At 38.9% G+C, this 16,824-nt stretch overlaps 4 protein-coding genes across 4 annotated transcripts; 2 read left to right on the forward strand and 2 right to left on the reverse strand.

The window, feature by feature from the left end:
• Positions 1-221: 221 nt before the first annotated feature.
• LOC143447324 (TBC1 domain family member 16-like) lies at positions 222-5,021 on the forward strand. Its single transcript, XM_076947372.1, has one exon. It carries the CDS (start codon positions 2,216-2,218, stop codon positions 4,085-4,087), a length of 1,872 nt encoding a protein of 623 aa, XP_076803487.1. The 5' UTR covers positions 222-2,215; the 3' UTR covers positions 4,088-5,021.
• LOC143447325 (glucosamine-6-phosphate deaminase 2-like) lies at positions 4,911-6,220 on the forward strand. The gene is made up of 2 exons (XM_076947373.1): positions 4,911-5,648; positions 5,705-6,220. Exons 1-2 carry the CDS (start codon positions 5,055-5,057, stop codon positions 5,966-5,968), a joined length of 858 nt encoding a protein of 285 aa, XP_076803488.1. The 5' UTR covers positions 4,911-5,054; the 3' UTR covers positions 5,969-6,220.
• A 58-nt stretch (positions 6,221-6,278) lies between these two features.
• Positions 6,279-7,444, reverse strand: LOC143447326 (uncharacterized). The gene is made up of 4 exons (XM_076947374.1): positions 7,100-7,444; positions 6,878-6,998; positions 6,635-6,815; positions 6,279-6,578 (listed from the first exon to the last, which is right to left on the reverse strand). Exons 1-4 carry the CDS (start codon positions 7,442-7,444, stop codon positions 6,434-6,436), a joined length of 792 nt encoding a protein of 263 aa, XP_076803489.1. The 3' UTR covers positions 6,279-6,433.
• A 105-nt stretch (positions 7,445-7,549) lies between these two features.
• LOC143447323 (peptidyl-glycine alpha-amidating monooxygenase B-like) lies at positions 7,550-16,397 on the reverse strand. The gene is made up of 19 exons (XM_076947371.1): positions 15,845-16,397; positions 15,201-15,261; positions 13,990-14,077; positions 13,791-13,892; positions 13,612-13,725; positions 11,777-11,928; positions 11,525-11,705; positions 11,299-11,462; positions 11,130-11,237; positions 10,860-10,983; positions 10,587-10,785; positions 10,355-10,475; positions 10,192-10,287; positions 9,912-10,112; positions 8,872-9,032; positions 8,442-8,792; positions 8,257-8,380; positions 8,084-8,198; positions 7,550-8,023 (listed from the first exon to the last, which is right to left on the reverse strand). The coding sequence occupies exons 1-19, from the start codon at positions 16,073-16,075 to the stop codon at positions 7,948-7,950; spliced, it is 2,769 nt and encodes a 922-aa protein (XP_076803486.1). The 5' UTR covers positions 16,076-16,397; the 3' UTR covers positions 7,550-7,947.
• Positions 16,398-16,824: the final 427 nt, after the last annotated feature.

Consider the following 16,824-nt stretch of genomic DNA (forward strand, 5'->3'; position numbering starts at 1 on the left):
TAACGTTGGACTTGCGTGCTAGAGGCCTCGGGTTCGATTCTTGCCGTTCTTTTATTTCTTTGTTTTGGTCAGATTTGTTTTTAATTTAATAATCAAAGGTGAGAGTTTTGGACCGGAATGGATTAGTTTAGAAATTTAGACATTTGAAAAAATGTGATCTTTTTTGGAAAAATAGTGTTTATTTCAATAGTCATCAGCCTATATCCTAATAATTTAATCAAAAGAAGTGAGAGTTTGGGTCAGAGGGGATTAGTTTTAGGTTAATTTACACTTTGGAAAAAATAATAGCCTACGTGATTCTCAGTTAAAATTAGCATACATTTCAATTCGCTAATGTAATTGCCATTCCTCAGAATTCATGTTTTGCTACTTCGGTAAACTGCGCCGGTAACATAAGTGCCCAGCCTGCTTTACAGGCTGCCGTTTACCGAAGTAGCTTTTTCAAATTCTCAAAATCTAGCTAGGCTATAAGGCCTATGGGGATATCTATGACCAAAATTTCTGACACGTTCTCCGCTATTAGACCCTGTTGCATATAAATTCATATGAATTCCTTTACTCGATAAAAAAAATTTGAAGATATGTTGCCTTGTTTTTATTTTACGGTGGTTTGAATACTAAGCACTGGACTTGTTCGATATGAAGTCATGTTATGTGGTCAGCAAAACATGTGACGTAAAATGCGAAAAAGTTTGCGTGGTATCTGCAAAACGTTTGAATGTAATAATTTAGTTTGTATTCACTTTTAGTTGATTATTTTAAGCATTGCATTATTACAATGCATTGCAGCATTGCATTATTATTGCATTATATTATCATTGCTTGACATGCCAAACAAAATTATCCTTTAAAGCGTCTTGAATCCACCGCCTGTGTTACACGTAAACTCTTACGAATTTTTAGTCGCATTCTTCGCTGACCACGTATCTAGACGTTATATCGAACAAGCCTAGTGCGTAGGATTTAAAGCACTAAAATACGATCTAGGCAAAATATTTGCAACTCATCCGAATAAAATTTTTGCAAGCCAATGCCCAGAACGCTTGTAATTTTACATTCGCAATTTGAAAAGCCACTTTCACTTTGCTTTATGACTTTGATATTGCCTGATGTTGGCTTTAGTCAGCACGAATAACTTCTTCACAGCATGGGGCTATAAAAATCACAACAGCTTTCTTATGCAGTCACGCTGGCAACTGTTACGAGCCTAACACATCATTGTTTACTACTAAAGCACTTTACCTACCATGCCACTTGTTACTCCATAGCCTGCAGTATAGCATAGTTTGAACTCCGGTTTTGGTACAAAGGCAGCAGCCTAATTGTGGAATCTTATGACGTAATAACTGATGTAATTCGGTATCCAAATTTCAAAAATACAATTGCCATTCTGACACACTTTACAATTTCAGTAAAAATGAACTTATAGCGAAAGTCAAGAAAGCATGTTTAGAAATAGCTCATAGAATAGACGGTTTGTCATCTCTGGCGCCCCCTTATGAATGCTACACGCCCTCCAGTTTAAGGACCACTGGTATAGGTGGTAAAAAAATCTTGCCGCCCAAAAATGGAGGCGGTAACTCGGAAAGCGTCTATTGTTGAGCCACTTTGATTGCAAGCATTCTGGGTATTTGGTTATAAATATATCGCTTAATTAGCCTGTGCAGCATGTGAATTTCTTTAAACAACAAAGAAAAAACATTGTAAAAAAGTTGCCTAGTCTTTAGTTTGATCTTTGAATCCTTTATCCTACACATCGGTTTTCTTCGATATGAAATCCCTGTGGAGAGCAAAAATGCACACTAAGTGCTATGCATAGTCATTCCACGACATTTGAAACCAAATATCGATGCAATTAATAGACAGGGTTAAGCGGCAAAGTTGGGAGCTTAAATGTAGTAGATTATAAAATGAGCCGGAGTGAGGTGGGAAATTTTAAAATGTTTTACCAGTGCACTGCGTTCTTTGTTTTATTTGTTTGGGCTTCTAATAAATGACCGTAATTATTAATGTAGCACCAGTGGCCCATATTGCCTGCAGTAACCCTCAAACCATTGCGAGAAGATAACTTTGTTGTCCGTTCAACTTCTGCCATATCACGTAACTTCCCTAACCTTCTCTGTTTCAGTTTCGTTTTATTTGACATGGAGTTTTCCCCATGTTATATGAACCTGTTTATGTTTTAAGTTAAAAAAGTGTTGTTTTACCTGAAACGATGCCAAACCAATTCCTTCAGCGTTTTCTGAACTCAAATGAAACATTTCGTGCACCTCCGCTGCACGGGGAAATTCTTTACAGCAGGAACAATGTTTGCATCCATCCACCGAGCTTGCTTTCAAACACAGTCACACACCATGCTGGCTTTCTCACCATAACAGCCAATGTGAAAACGGGGTCGTATTCTCTCATTTTAAACTGGTCTCCCACTGAAATTCAGAAGAAGTCTCTCGAAAAATGTGAGAAGACAGAACCTGAAGAAGTGTTGGACTCCACTGAGGATGGGCAGCCTTGCATAGAAGTGGAATCATCTTTGTCGCCTTTTCAAAGTTCTTTGAGTGAAAACAAGCGAGGTTATGATGATGAGCCTCACCATGGTGTGTGTTTTGAGGAGAAAGCAAGCAGTGAAGTAAATGAAAGAAGTGATCTAAAGCAAGGTAGAAGTGCTGCGTCGTCGTATCATGGCTTCGTGATACGACCACCAAAGAATCAAGCATTTGCTGCTTTTAATATTGACCTGGCTGAAATGAGGTCACTAAGGTTGTTCTTTCGTGATGACGCCTGTATGACAGGTGAGCTGCTTATTGCCAGCCATGAGTCTCAATACAAGATGCTGCACTTCCACCACGCCGGCCTCGATTGCGTGGCTGAGATCTTCAAAGATTGGAAATCAGTTATTATGGACAACAAAAACAAAGTTAAACGTCAGTGGATTGAGAACTTTTCGTTTGTCCTGCCTTCATTGAGTGCTCCCGAGCGACACCCAGAGGAAGATTTATATCGAGGACTTACGGTTGAAACTTGGGCTCTTTCAGTCGATGAATTTGGCAAAATAGAGAATAAGAGAAGTATTCAGAAGGCAGTTTTCTTTGGCGGAGTTGATAAGATGCTCAGGTCAACTGTGTGGCCATTTCTCTTAAAATATTACACATTTGATTCAAGCATTGTGGAAAGGAATGAAATTCGCGAGAAAAAGTCAGATAAATACGGAAGGCTTAATATATGCAGAGAAAAATTAATGGCGACGAACGAAGATGGTGAGTTTTGGAAGAATGTCGCTTGCTCTATCGAGAAAGATGTCTTGAGGACTGATCGAGCGAACCCATTCTTCAGTGGGGAGGGAAACCCCAATCTTGAAATTCTTGAAAGAATTCTGCTGAATTATTCGGTTTACACGAAGACAAGTTACACCCAGGGCATGTCTGACCTGCTTTCACCCCTCCTAATGGAGGTTAGAGAGGAAAGTGACGTCTTCTGGTGCTTTGTTGGTTTGATGCAGAGAACAATATTCATCAGTTCACCCTCGGATTCAGACATGGAGAAACAGCTTTTTTATCTCAAAGAATTGCTGAGAATACTGCTTCCAGGTTTCTATGAGCATCTGATGTTGTGCGGTTCGGGAGCATTTGAATTGCTCTTTGCTCACCGCTGGATACTGCTCTGCTTTAAAAGAGAGTTCAGTGAATCAGAAGCTTTGAAGATATGGGAGGCGTGCTGGGCCCATTATCAAACCAATTACTTTCACCTCTTTGTCTGCGTTGCCATTATCGCCCTCTATGGGAGAGATGTCGTTGAAAGTAAGCTCGCTTGTGATGAAATGCTTCTTCATTTTTCACAGCTGTCCATGCAAATGAATGGAGATTTAGTTCTGAGAAAAGCTCGGGGGCTTCTTCATAAACTGAGGCTGTCTGCCGTGCCCTGCACGCTCTCAGAGATGTTCTACATTTCCGACTCAGAGCATCAAGATTTGCCGAAAATAAAATGTATCCGAGAAAAAGCATGTGATGGTGGTTGTCCACATGGTGGCACCATTGAGCAGAGCAACTCTGTTAGATATAAACTTGGAAAGCTTCTGACCCAGAGTTTATAAAATTGGTCCGTGCCGTGCTTTTTGTGAAGTTAAACATTACATAAATGTGCCGATATCTTATCTTATTACACAGAGTGTGGTTTATTTCAACAGATAGGTTTGTTCTAGTCAAATGTATGTTCCATACATTGATGTAATTACTTCACTGATTACGCTTTAGGTTAGAATGATTTGAAAATTTTCAACCAAATTTCACTTTTGACCTCACATGGTATGTATTAGTCCATAGCTGTATGCTTCTCTTGTGAGGTAATAACATTAAAATTATACAATGGTACATAAAAATCTAATTTGGGCACAGACTGAGCAAGATTTTGTTTTTTTCTTCATTACACTTTGACAGTATTATTGTTCCTTGTGCTCACAATATTCCTCGTATGACTACTCGTTAAGCTTTTGAATGATGGTGCAATTCCTTCCTATTGTAAACGCAAGCTCATGAATATATTTCCCGTTCAGTTGAAGTTTTTCTGCAATTGTGTTGATGTTGCATTTCAATAACTACCACCATAGCTTGTTTTGGGATGATGTATTTATTTTATCATATTTATGTCTGTTTTCCGGTCTTTCATTGTGAATGTGTTATCACGAAGTTTTGTGGATTGTTTTTCTGTATTGTACGCTTGGCTGTGAAAATTTTTTATGAAAGCTGGAGCATTTTGAAATTATTAGATATGAAAGAATGAAGTTCTAAGGTTTTGTTTGGTCCATGCTGTGCAATGAACGGCCCACAATTTGCTGGTGTTGCTGTGTTCTACTATTTATCTACCTTACGCATTGCACGATAGTTGTTGTGCAATATTCGACTTTGTAGACATTATACCACAGTGGTTCTAAAATTTTGTAATATTTGCACATTGCCAGAGTTTATACAAAGATGTAATATTTATTTAAATTGATTGTGTTGTTGTTGAATTTTTTGTTGATTTGCAGATTTGTTGTCGGAAGAAACATAAAGTTTTTAATAATGAGGCTCGTTATTTTGGACAACTATGATTTAGTGAGTACTTGGGCGGCAAAGTATGTCCGCAACAAAATCAGGGCTTTCAATCCTGGACCCAATAAGCTTTTTGTTCTCGGTCTGCCAACCGGTAGCACCCCCCTGGGTATGTACCAGAAGTTGATTGAGTACCACAAGGCAGGAAAGTTGTCGTTTAAATTTGTCAAAACCTTTAACATGGACGAATACGTCAACCTACCTCGTGACCACCCTGAGAGTTACCATTCATTTATGTGGAATAATTTCTTCAAGCACATTGACATTAATCCGAAAAATGCTCATATTTTGGATGGAAACGCTGAAGACATCGTCAAAGAATGCGATGAGTTTGAGGAAAAGATAAAAGAGTCAGGTGGAGTTCACCTGTTTGTTGGCGGGATCGGGCCGGATGGACACATTGCATTTAATGAACCTGGTTCGAGTCTGGTATCGAGGACCAGAGTGAAAACGCTTGCTCGCGACACCATTGTGGCAAACGCGAGATTTTTTGACAATGACTTGTCCAAAGTCCCACAGCAAGCACTGACGGTTGGCGTGGGCACAGTCATGGATGCGGAAGAGGTGAGAGAACTTAATTATGACATCACAAGTGTCATTGTTCATCACATGATATTTAGGTGATGATCCTGATCACTGGTGCCCATAAAGCTTACGCTCTGCACAAAGCCATTGAAGGAGGAGTGAGCCACATGTGGACGGTGTCTGCATTTCAGCAACATCCAAGAACTCTCTTCATCTGTGATGAGGATGCTACTCTTGAACTGAAGGTGAAGACAGTCAAATACTTCAAGGACTTGATGAAGATCCACAACAAACTGGTGGAAGACACGGATCCTGGCAAGGATTATTCACCGGAAGTTCCTGCAAACTCATTGGTCTGAGCTTGTCCAATGAGATTCTAAAAGACACCTTGTGCCACAAAACAATTTGTCAGCTTCATTTGCTATGTCAATGCACTTAGTGCCATCTATCAGAGAAAGTGTTCTGCTAAAATATACACAGGCTTGATATGCAGTAAAATATTGCGATTAATTATATTCCAAGTCATTATGTGAAGGTAAATGTAGGGCTGTGGTTGTTACTCATCAATAATTAACTGTGCAACATATCTCAATAAATTCATGATACAAGTATTAGTTTCCTCACTTGGATCCGGAATATCCTTGACTCCAAAGATAACAAGGAAAGAAATTTTATGTCATCTCAGTAACCTTATTTTAATTGAATTTCAGACGTAAAAGAAGACTAAAAAACTCTTGATGTCAAAGGCAGTATTATAGACAAAATTATACAAAACACATGACTGCATTCACCACAGAAAACTCAATGACTGATTGTACAAGGCTTCATATGCGGTTGTCTGTCACTACATGCAGCGGCTCGTTTTGGTGCTTTTTAAATTTTCTTCTGCTCATTTCTCGATGATGCCAACTACATTGGATGTATCGGTTGTTTGACCAGTGGATGGCGCTGCAGGCACTCAACAAATCTCTGCAGTTAACACAACAATTTTCACAGGAATTGTCAAATATAACAAAGTGACTTACTTGAAAATAACTTTGTATGTCCGTTTATCGATATGTGCAATGCTTCCAATTTCACCAAACTCCTGTAAGTAGGCAGCTGCGCTTTTAATTTGAACGTTTTGATGCAAGAACACGTTGACGGTGGCAAGAGGGTCAGAAAACCTCTGCACTCGAGATCTCCTTCCGTTTCGAGTTGCATTTTCTGCAGGTGTATGAAGCGTTTAATTTCTTGTGGGTTGTCTTGGCTTGTATGACATCACAAACCTCTTTTATAAAGAAACACTTGACTTGGGATGGGGCTGTAATACGTGATGCACGGTGGCTCGCAGTTTCGTTCATGTTCAGGATGACATTTCAACTTTTTTCTCGCTTCAAGTTCTGAATCCTGCAACACAGAATGATTTGCCTTTCCTCTGTAACCAAGCAAGACAACTTAGCTGCATGTTAAATTCTTCATATGATTGATCTGGAATTAATATTTAAAACCTTCAATGCTCTGGTCTTCATATCATCATAGAGCAGCTTGGATACTGGGTTTGGAAGATAAGAAACAGTTTTGCAGAACTTGTTGTATTTGTGAACGAAACCTGACACCTTGTCCTGTTGTCGATAGCTCACAGTTCTTTCCAGTTTTGGAAATTCCAAATCAATCGTTTGTGAAGGTTTTGGTTCTAATTCTCTCAAGAATTTTAAACTTTTTTTGGTCTTTGCATTTTTAGAGTTTTCATTTTTCAGTAAATCTTGTATTCTGTGTGTCAGGTTGTTATCAGTGTCTCTCTGTCTTTTGCAAAATCCAAAAGGTTGGACCACTTTCAAAGCACTGCCCAGCATTTTTGCTACTTACTAACAAACTAGTTTCAAGTATTTCAGAAGAAATACATTGCTTTATGATGTAATAAAGATTTTAGTGATACAACAGAAGATACTCAGTACAAATGAAAGTGAATGTTTTTACTTTTTATACCAATGAACAACAACATTGCACATATGATAAGAACACTACGTAATAAATCTCACAGACACATGATAAACAAGGCAGCTGAGCAACAATCTTAAAATTTCTTGAGCCAAAGTGCAATAAACTGTGCGCTGGATTAACTCTACTGTCCATAAAAATATTTTTCTAAATCAGTGATGGTAAAATTTGCAACAAACGTACCAAGAGATTATTGATTATTAAACTTATTCAATTACAAAATAACCAAACTTAGGTAAAACAATGCTACGACTGCAGAAAAAATACAAAAGTACAACATATACTGCAATTAATTCCGTGCTAAAGAGCTTGTGGGTTCAATTGACCACATCACGGCTTGGCAAGTTCTCTTGTGAGTCTACTTTTGCATGACATTGGAATACAATTCATCTTCCGACTGGGTGTCATCGTCACTTGGAATATTCGTATTCACCCTGCAATAAATATTCAATAACCCCCTAACCTGTCCAATACTTTCTCTCACTTCCACAAACCTCTCAAATCCATTCTTGGATTTCCCGGATGTGAAGAAAGTTCCCAGGTTCAGCTTAACCTTCTGCGAGCCGGCACATTCATAAGAAGGGTAACTCCCTTCTCCCGGTAGTAATTCTGTCCAAATAAAGCAGCATTATGACAAGAGATTGGTGGATAGTATTGAAAAACAAACCTTTGTATTTCCGTAACCTTCTCTTTCTTGTTTGTATTAAAACATAACAAATAAGTGCCACCACTAGAGGGATCATCACCAGGAGAGTAACAATAGCCGTGACTGCGTTTGATGGTTGCTCAACCTGTTCAAAAAGTTATTTGTCTTGCAACAGAACCAACGAAATGGATGAAATATTTTCAAACCTCCCCAAGTTGACCATCATCTGGCTCTTGAGAGTCAGTCTTTCCATCATCATCTTGAGGATCAGTCCTTCCTCCATCATCTTGAGGATCAGTCCTTCCTCCACCATCTTGAGGATCAGTCCTTCCTCCATCATCTTGAGAGTCACTCTTTCCATCATCATCTTGAGAGTCACTCTTTCCATCATCATCTCGAGAGTCACTCTTTCCATCATCATCTTGAGGATCAGTCCTTCCTCCATCATCTTGAGGATCAGTCCTTCCTCCATCATCTTGAAGATCAGTCTTTCCTTCATCTTCCGACTTCACATCAAATTTGAACAGCTTCCGAGCTTCCAATTGCCCAACATACACCTTAAAGCAGTACAAATCCATAGATATCATATCGCTCATAAGCACAAAATCACAGACATGATAACCTTGCAAAGCGCACCTGGTGGCCATCCAGTGAGACAGCAACATCATGTGGTCGGTTGAGATTTCTATGGCCCGATGGTTGCCATTGGTCAATTATCTCGGCCGATTTGTAGTTGATTATAAATCCTGATGGATCACGTCCTGCATAATTTCCGTTGATGACGTACAAAAGCCCACCTGGATATATCGAGTAGCGTGTTAATTGCCACTGGTCAGGGAACATGATGATTGGTTCCTTTGCATTTGTGGAAGGGCAGGCAACCTTGGCCAGTGGCTTAGTTAAGTGCAATCTACTTATAACTGTGATCAGCATTCACTCTTCAATCTCATATCCACAGCATTCAGCTCTCAGCACAATATATGACGCTTTTATACAAAGCAGTTGCTGGTAAGGATTTTCCAGCAGAAAAATTATTCGGGTTCGCTGAACACAAATATCAAGCAATTCTCGAATCTATTCATATCATCCATGTGAACTGCTTCAGTTGTAATCTTCGACAAGGTTAACTCCCCCCGTAGCATGTGCACGGCAAAATGATCTGGATAATCAAACATTAATGCTTCCTGCATGTGTCCACACCAACCAAATCTATTCATATCACACCAAGCGTGCCTGTCAACGAGCTCACACAAAGTGAACAAACCTTACCCACAGACAGACTGAAAGAGCTTAAAGTGAGATATTTGAAATAGCTTTGAGTGGTGTTTAGACCGCATTAGGGATTATACCAGGTAGCCCCTAGATTAAGGTCCGTGTTATGATCTTTTTAAGACTCAATTTGATGAGAAAAATACACCTTCTAATAACATAACAAATTTAAATATTTTAAGATCTATCACGAAGCAGTTTGGTGCGATCGGATCTTAATGAACAACTGACTGAATTAGTTAGTCTAAGCTTTTAGTTGCTTGGAAACGTGAAAGTGAACGGATCTTGAACGATTTTTACTTGAAAATAGTCAAATTGTTTAAAAAAAGATAGATTGTAAGGCAAAGTGTTTTTTGTTTTGGTTAGAAAGCAGTCTTTGAGGCCGCTCCTGTTTACAAAAAACCCACCTTTTCTATGGCTGTAGGAAATTGCATAAACTTTTGAACCAAGTCGAGCCCTGTCCTCTATAATTTTAATGAAGCCTCCGTCCTGAGTGAAACATTGGATTCTTCCGTTCTCTCGATCTGCAACGCAGACTTCAGTTTCGTTGTTTGTCAGCGCTATGCTGTGAACAACATTAAATACACCGGGTGGGGCAGTACTTCCACCTGAAACAGAAAGAAGACGTTAGTGGAAAAGTTAAAAACTCGAATGTAGCGAGCAGTGATTGGGCAAAAATATTTCCACCTGATCCAACTCTTCCCCAAGTTGTTATAAAATTTCCATTTTTAGAGAATTTCACGACACGTCCATTGCAGTATCCGTCGGCAACATAGAATGTTCCTTAAAAGTAATAGGCATCAGTGAAATAAGTGACGAAAGTTTTAATTAAGTTGCTCCACTAACTCACCATCACGCTCGATAGCGACATCGGTTGGTTTGCAAAAATGTTTAATGTCTGACCCCGGCATAAATTTCTCACCCAGAGTCAATAATGGCTCTTTGCTGCCACCTGGAGCAAATTTCATCACCTTTAAGATGAGATTATTGGTTTAAAGACAAGAAATATTAGAAAATACAACTGTGCTGGCCAGCGTGCCATGTGAGGCCAGATGACGATTTATCAAACATGACCCCATCACCTGGTGCATGGCAACGTCAGTCAACCAAATGTTGCCATCGTGATCGACACTGACACCGTGTGGCATGTAAAACATGTTTCTTCCCCAGCGATGCGTCAAATTGCCGGACTCGAAGTCATATACAAACATGGTGTCGGCATTTATTGGCTGATTTCTTTTCGTGAAACGATTCAAAGAATCAAACGACGTAAAATCCCAACTGTTCATGATAAAGAAAATTGATAAGTCCATCGCAGTCGTGTGGAGCTGATTTAAAAGTTGAAGGAGCCTCACACTCTCTCAGCTCGATGGAAGACATAGACACCCCCCCGCCAATCAACGGCGACGCCTCCAACTTGACCAACCCCACTCAGTGCTGCCGGCCACAACTGGTCAAATACAACGTCCGATGAAGTCCCTGTCAATTGAGCATGAAGACTTGAACCAAAGCAAAAGTGGAAAGGCCTTGTCGAGAACGAACAAATGATAATGCCGGGTTGCAAAAAATTTATAACTACTTATTAATCGGGGCTAATCCGTGCATTCAAACAGAGATAGACAGACCTGGAACTTGTGATAATCCTTCATTCAACGCATTGCCGGGATCTCGAGTCCTTTCCACGTCCTGATGATGGGGATTGGACTCTCCAGCGCGAATCGCTTTGTCAGAATCTGTATATTTATGCCCTAATAAGGTCATGTCGTGTCACTATACGTCAGGCAATTGTGTTACCGGCTCCTGCATATCCCGGATATGGGGCAGGGTCGTTTGCGTTGGGTGGAAATTTAATCTTAGGGTAGATATTCCCCCAACACTCGAGGTCCTTGTTGACGAGGGATACATCGGCGGTGTAGTACATCATGTAGAAGTTGCACATCTCATCACCACCACCCATCCTAATGCAATATTAATGAGGAGGTGATTGAAGAAAGTCTACACAAGTCTGCACACTACTCACCCCTGGTGGACCACTCTGTCCTGGTCATTGCGGTAAGTGCATCGAGCGATTATTGTGTCACCGGGTTCAATATCAATCGCCCCACCAACGCGTGGGTAAAATGCATGGGGCCACTGGGGGTTTCCCTTTCCAATCATTTTGTAAATACCGTTTCTATAGCGATACCCGGTGATGACCTGACCTGTTAAAAGGTCAAACATCAATTGTTTGTCAAGTTGAAATGGGTCCACAATGACAACATAATAAGATCACCAAAATCATGGGCGTGAGTTCGGAAGGCAAAGACGTGGATGGACGCTGTGGCAGTGTTCGGGCAGCTGATGTCCACCGTGCTCATGGGGCTGTGAGCCGGGATCGATATCCACGGCGAACCAAGCAGGTAAATCCCGGCATAGTAGTTCTGCCTGTGTCATATTCAAAATGTTAAATTGAGGGGCAAGTCCAAAAACAATTTGGCCTTACATCAAAGAGTAGTTCCCTGTAAATATACTGGTGAATGATTTTTTAATAATTGTGGTTAAGTAATTATTGCCAATATTGTATTGTGAATTTTGCCACATTGCAAATTATACTGCAGTTACCGGACCAGCATAAAGCCAACTGCCAAGATTAAACTGTAAATTAGCACTTACATTAACCAGCACAAATACACCAACTGTAAGCTGGTGTAGGTTTATTAAACGCAAAATGTTCCTGCCTCACAATTAAGTACGCTATAATTTTAACTATTACTCTTTACTTCAAGGTTGTCCAAACTTTTTCACTGAGGGCCATGCATTAATAAGTTGCCAGGCCACTCAATACGTGTGAAGATCGCTGCGTTGTCTGCGACGTGATGAAGATTGTGAAGACGATTAACAACTTAGGCAAGGGCAGTAAAATTTATTTTCTAACTGAAATGATGAATTGTAGGCCGAGGAAACATCGCCGAAAGTCTTTAAAAAGTCAAACAACTGTAGCGACTCACTTGCCCCTACAACTAAAAAACGTATCACAAACGCAAAGTTTATGCAGCTCAGCACTATAAAAGACAAAAATATAGAAAAATTATTCCAATAGTTATAAATATAAAGGCGGATAAAGACGACAATGCTTCATTATTCTTGGTTGGAGCAATGATGCGATGCGAAAGACATCACATAAACGCTTATTAGTGATTCTGGTTCTCAGTATATTTTGGTTTAGGCTTGTATATATATATAACAACTAAGATTTTTGCTTTATGTACGTGCTTTCCTAAAATTCCTTTGTTTCTGCCATACTTGATAAAATACATAACAGCACATAACAGTTAACTGTTCAGGATCTCAGGACAGGTGGGACCATATTCATTACACAATTGCAGTGCTGTATTCTTATTGTGATGCAACATCTGCTTAATAACGTACTGTAACGTAGGTCGCCTTTTATTTAATGACTGCAAGTAATGTAAAAAATGTAAACAACTAAATGCTTGGGAAAATAATTTGCACCTGAAGACAGTTTCATGTCAGTCAAATTGAAATAAAATTTGTTTCTGTTAAACTTCTAACGTAGCTTTTAAATTTCATTATCTTTGCTTCAAAGTTTCAAGTGAGCACAATGATGGCCGAGGGCCATAGTTTGGGCACAACCTGCTTTGCTTGACTGTCACAGGAAACTATCTATTCAAACTTGATCCAAATACCTGAGTCATCCCTATTGTTTCTGTTATTGTGATGTGATAAGAGCCGCCATCTTCGTCATAATTAAGGGATGAATTTGCGTTCTATGGCACTTTTTTATGGCAATAACTGCTTAACCACTACATATTATATTGGTACAAATCCTTTCACTAGTATATTTACTTGCTCCTCATTTTAAACACATACATGTTCAGTGTGGGACCAAAAGCACAGGATGTCACCACACAGAAAACTGCTTCTGAGTCTATTGTGACATGCACGTAGTCTATTGTGTAGTCTATTGTGACATGCACGGCCGAATGCAAAACTCTCCAACAAGCTCAATGCTCATATCAAGATGGAGATGGTGTTTAGTACGTTTATGGCAAATCAGATGTTCAGGAAGCACCGACAACTCTCGTGCTTATAACAAACAAAACTCACTTCAGTGTGGTTATAGTCGCGGAGAAACCAGAGCAGTCGTATTCACCAGGCTTCGTGGGATTCACGTAATGCATTTGCAGAATTAGATAGTTGTAACCGGAATCTCCACCGATTCTAGAAAATACAAAGAATCTTAAATGATTCAGGTGAGAGATGAAATGAATTAAAAAGCAAAAAACCTGAATCCAAGTCCATCGGGCATATCTAGTGAGGGGGCATTTCTTGCCCAGGCATAAAGTATCGTGTGCTTCCCGCTGCACACCGACCTTCTTCCACAATCCCTACAAAATAAATTAGCCGGGGTGAGCAAGACCCTGTGCTGAATTGCTAAATAGCTGGGTCACGGTGATCTTGTGGCACAAAATTACTTAAACTCACCAGAACTTCTCATTTGAGCCTGCGTCGTGGCAGCCATAAACCAACATGTGGTGAGAAATATTCATCGATGCAATTGGATTAAATTTAACTGAAACATAAAAAAATACAGTTGTTATATAAATAACTGCAGTTTATGTTGTCCTGGTTATGCATAATTTGTAGTTACATCACTTATCATTGTTAAAATATTGCTTCTGGTAGTTTTTCATGCACATATCTTTGATTGGCAAACTTCATACAAAGGCAAACGCCTTATAGATTACTGAGTTTTCAAAGTTAATAAATTTGTTAAAAAAACTTATGAATCAAGATTGAGACTTGAAACAGCTGTGAACTTTTGCATTTAAACTTGGAGACCTGATGATTTACCTGCCTATATCATTCGGATACTTTATTGTAACATAATGAGGAGGTTTTGAAGATTTTTTACGATTGTGCAAAACAAAATTTTTGGTATTGATGCCATTGTGAAGCTAAACCATTGGTCACCAAACTACTGCCTGTGAGATTAGATTGTCTGGCTCGCTGTGCCACAAATGAGCTTATTGTATGGTGGCCTATTAAACAAAGCAGCAATCTGGCCCACGATGATCAGGTCTCACGCTTATCTGCACTTTGTGAAAAAAGTTTGGTGACGTCTAAACAAAAACTAATTACATGTGACGATGAAAAAAGAAAATCAAATTACATAGACGTAAACTAAGAAAAAAATAATTTTTGGAAAATTAACCAGAACTTCCTTTATGAAAGCAAACCACGGCAATGAACATGACTAGTGATGCAACAAGCCGGCAATATCCTCACACCGCATACAACGTCGGGGCAAGTGTGGTGGTTGCCGCTTATGTGTTTATTTATGGCATTGATAGGAAGGTTTTTGGAAGACTTTAGCAAGTATTTGTTAGCATTAAAAAACAAAATTTTAGAGTGCTTTGTTGAAAATTTGCCACAATGGATTAATATCTCCTTGAACCAGACGAGGAAGAAAATAATGAAGAACTGGATGAAACTTTGATGAGTCACGTCACAGGCCCGAAATCATGATTATGATGCAACAGTGCAAAGGTTGAGGTTTACTATTACACAGCTTTATAAACCGATAATGCAGGCAGTGACAATGGCAAATACTCATTTAGACTGAGTTAGGCAATCTTTTTTAGGTACTAATTTCTCACAAAACAACGTGAAAAAAGCAGATTATACAAACGTACCAATATAACTTTCCTCTCCATTGAATGGAACCTTTTGAGAAGTGCAAAGATATTGATCACTCTAAAAATAAATGAGAATACAATTTAATAATTTCTTTGGAAGAGAATCAGTCTTTCCAAGAGTAGAACCCTGTCACACCAGCTCCAAGCTCAAATTTCTGGATTTTTAAACAAATATTACCAAAAACTGGTTTTCCATTTGGAACCAAAATACTTTAAAAAAAATCTTTTTCTGCCGAATGTTTGCAAAACATTTTTCTTAGTAAAATGATAAAGACATACTGTTTAAACTTAAGTTTCAACAGCAACTCTAATCAATTGATGAAAAAAATTCACTGCTTTTTCGTAGTTTAACTTTGAAGAAAATACAGGCAATTATTTAAAGGCAGAAACTTTGAACTCATAACTTGGGTTTTAATCCAAATAAAATCAAATGAAAAATATAATTTTTCTGGATCTTCCACAAAAAAAACTTTTCTTGGAGACATTGTTGCTTTCATTAACAGGGCAGAGATTTAATTGCATTCTCTGCATCACCTTCTAATTGCTTTCAGGTTTTCTCCATTTTATAATAATCACACAATTGCTCACTAACATAAACTAAAAATCTAAAACATCGCAAATACATCAACATCAAAACTGACATGCTTGATGGAGGCGCGAGGAAATGTGACATCCATCGTGGTTGTGTCGTCATCAACACGATTTGTTTTCCTGCTGCATGTGTCACCAAATGTGGATGGAGATCGTTTAAATTTTGACTTCAAATAATTTCTGCTGGAATCTTGTAACAGATCATGTAAATGATCAGCACTTAACATGGAAGCAGTTGCCAACAGAATAAGAACTAAGCAAGAGTAGCGTGTTACAGACATGTCTGCGGTATTTAAAATATGCTGTGCACCTCTGTACAAATAAATTTTGTGTTTTTTGAAAACAGCATTTGCAACAAAAGTGTTAAACAATCCAATTTAGAATAATACCAATAGAACATAACACAACAGAAGGGCCGCCATAATAGAATAATAATGATTTTTGCACAACTACAATTACACAGATTCATACCTAAGCTCAAAAAACATCACCTTTAAGAAGGTTAGTTCTTAATTTGTGAATTTCACAGCATTGTAATAAGTTTTTTTTTTAGTTACAGGTGAGTTGCTGGTAGGATAAATTTTATTACAACATGAAATAAGTTTTAAAATTTATTTGGCACTGGTAAAACTGCGTTTTGGTAATTCTACATGATTTTTGTAAATCTTTTCGATTTGCGACCTCTGTGCTAATTCTGTGATTCTCTCAAAGGTACGCGGTTCATAAATTGATAAGACATTCAACATATTTTTGTTAAGTTTTACTCCGGCAGAATGCAAATCCACGCGAAACTGATTTGGCTTGACGCCATATTCCTTGACTGCAGACTCAAGTCGTTCCGATCGAAACTTGTTCCTCATGTAAGGTCGCGCCAATCTTGCTTTAGTTTGGTTCACCAGCGCACGTCGTATAAAAATCCTGGACAAGCCAACACGAGCACGCAAGGACTGGAACCAAAAATGCCGACCTTGTTCTTTAAGTCGCTGAATTTTCCACCAACGGTCCCGGACTGGCGGTTTGACTCGATACA

This window comes from Clavelina lepadiformis, chromosome 2 (assembly GCF_947623445.1).
Source record: "Clavelina lepadiformis chromosome 2, kaClaLepa1.1, whole genome shotgun sequence".
NCBI classification, from domain to species: Eukaryota; Metazoa; Chordata; class Ascidiacea; order Aplousobranchia; family Clavelinidae; genus Clavelina; species Clavelina lepadiformis.

What these genes read in the sequence shown, in the direction of transcription:
- LOC143447323 (XM_076947371.1), bottom strand. Translation starts at nt 16,075, where the DNA reads ATGTCTGTAACACGCTACTCTTGCTTAGTTCTTATTCTGTTGGCAACT. An exon ending in TGGAGAGGAAAGTTATATTG is followed by an intron (nt 14,078 to 15,200) that starts GTACGTTTGTAT and finishes TTTATGTTTCAG; the next exon opens with TTAAATTTAATCCAATTGCA. An exon ending in TTCCTACAGCCATAGAAAAG is followed by an intron (nt 9,033 to 9,911) that starts GTGGGTTTTTTG and finishes CGATATATCCAG; the next exon opens with GTGGGCTTTTGTACGTCATC.
- LOC143447325 (XM_076947373.1), top strand. Translation starts at nt 5,055, where the DNA reads ATGAGGCTCGTTATTTTGGACAACTATGATTTAGTGAGTACTTGGGCG. An exon ending in CAGTCATGGATGCGGAAGAG is followed by an intron (nt 5,649 to 5,704) that starts GTGAGAGAACTT and finishes CATGATATTTAG; the next exon opens with GTGATGATCCTGATCACTGG.
- LOC143447326 (XM_076947374.1), bottom strand. Translation starts at nt 7,444, where the DNA reads ATGCTGGGCAGTGCTTTGAAAGTGGTCCAACCTTTTGGATTTTGCAAA. An exon ending in TGAAGACCAGAGCATTGAAG is followed by an intron (nt 6,999 to 7,099) that starts GTTTTAAATATT and finishes TCTGTGTTGCAG; the next exon opens with GATTCAGAACTTGAAGCGAG. An exon ending in AGTGTTTCTTTATAAAAGAG is followed by an intron (nt 6,816 to 6,877) that starts GTTTGTGATGTC and finishes ATACACCTGCAG; the next exon opens with AAAATGCAACTCGAAACGGA.
- LOC143447324 (XM_076947372.1), top strand. Translation starts at nt 2,216, where the DNA reads ATGCCAAACCAATTCCTTCAGCGTTTTCTGAACTCAAATGAAACATTT.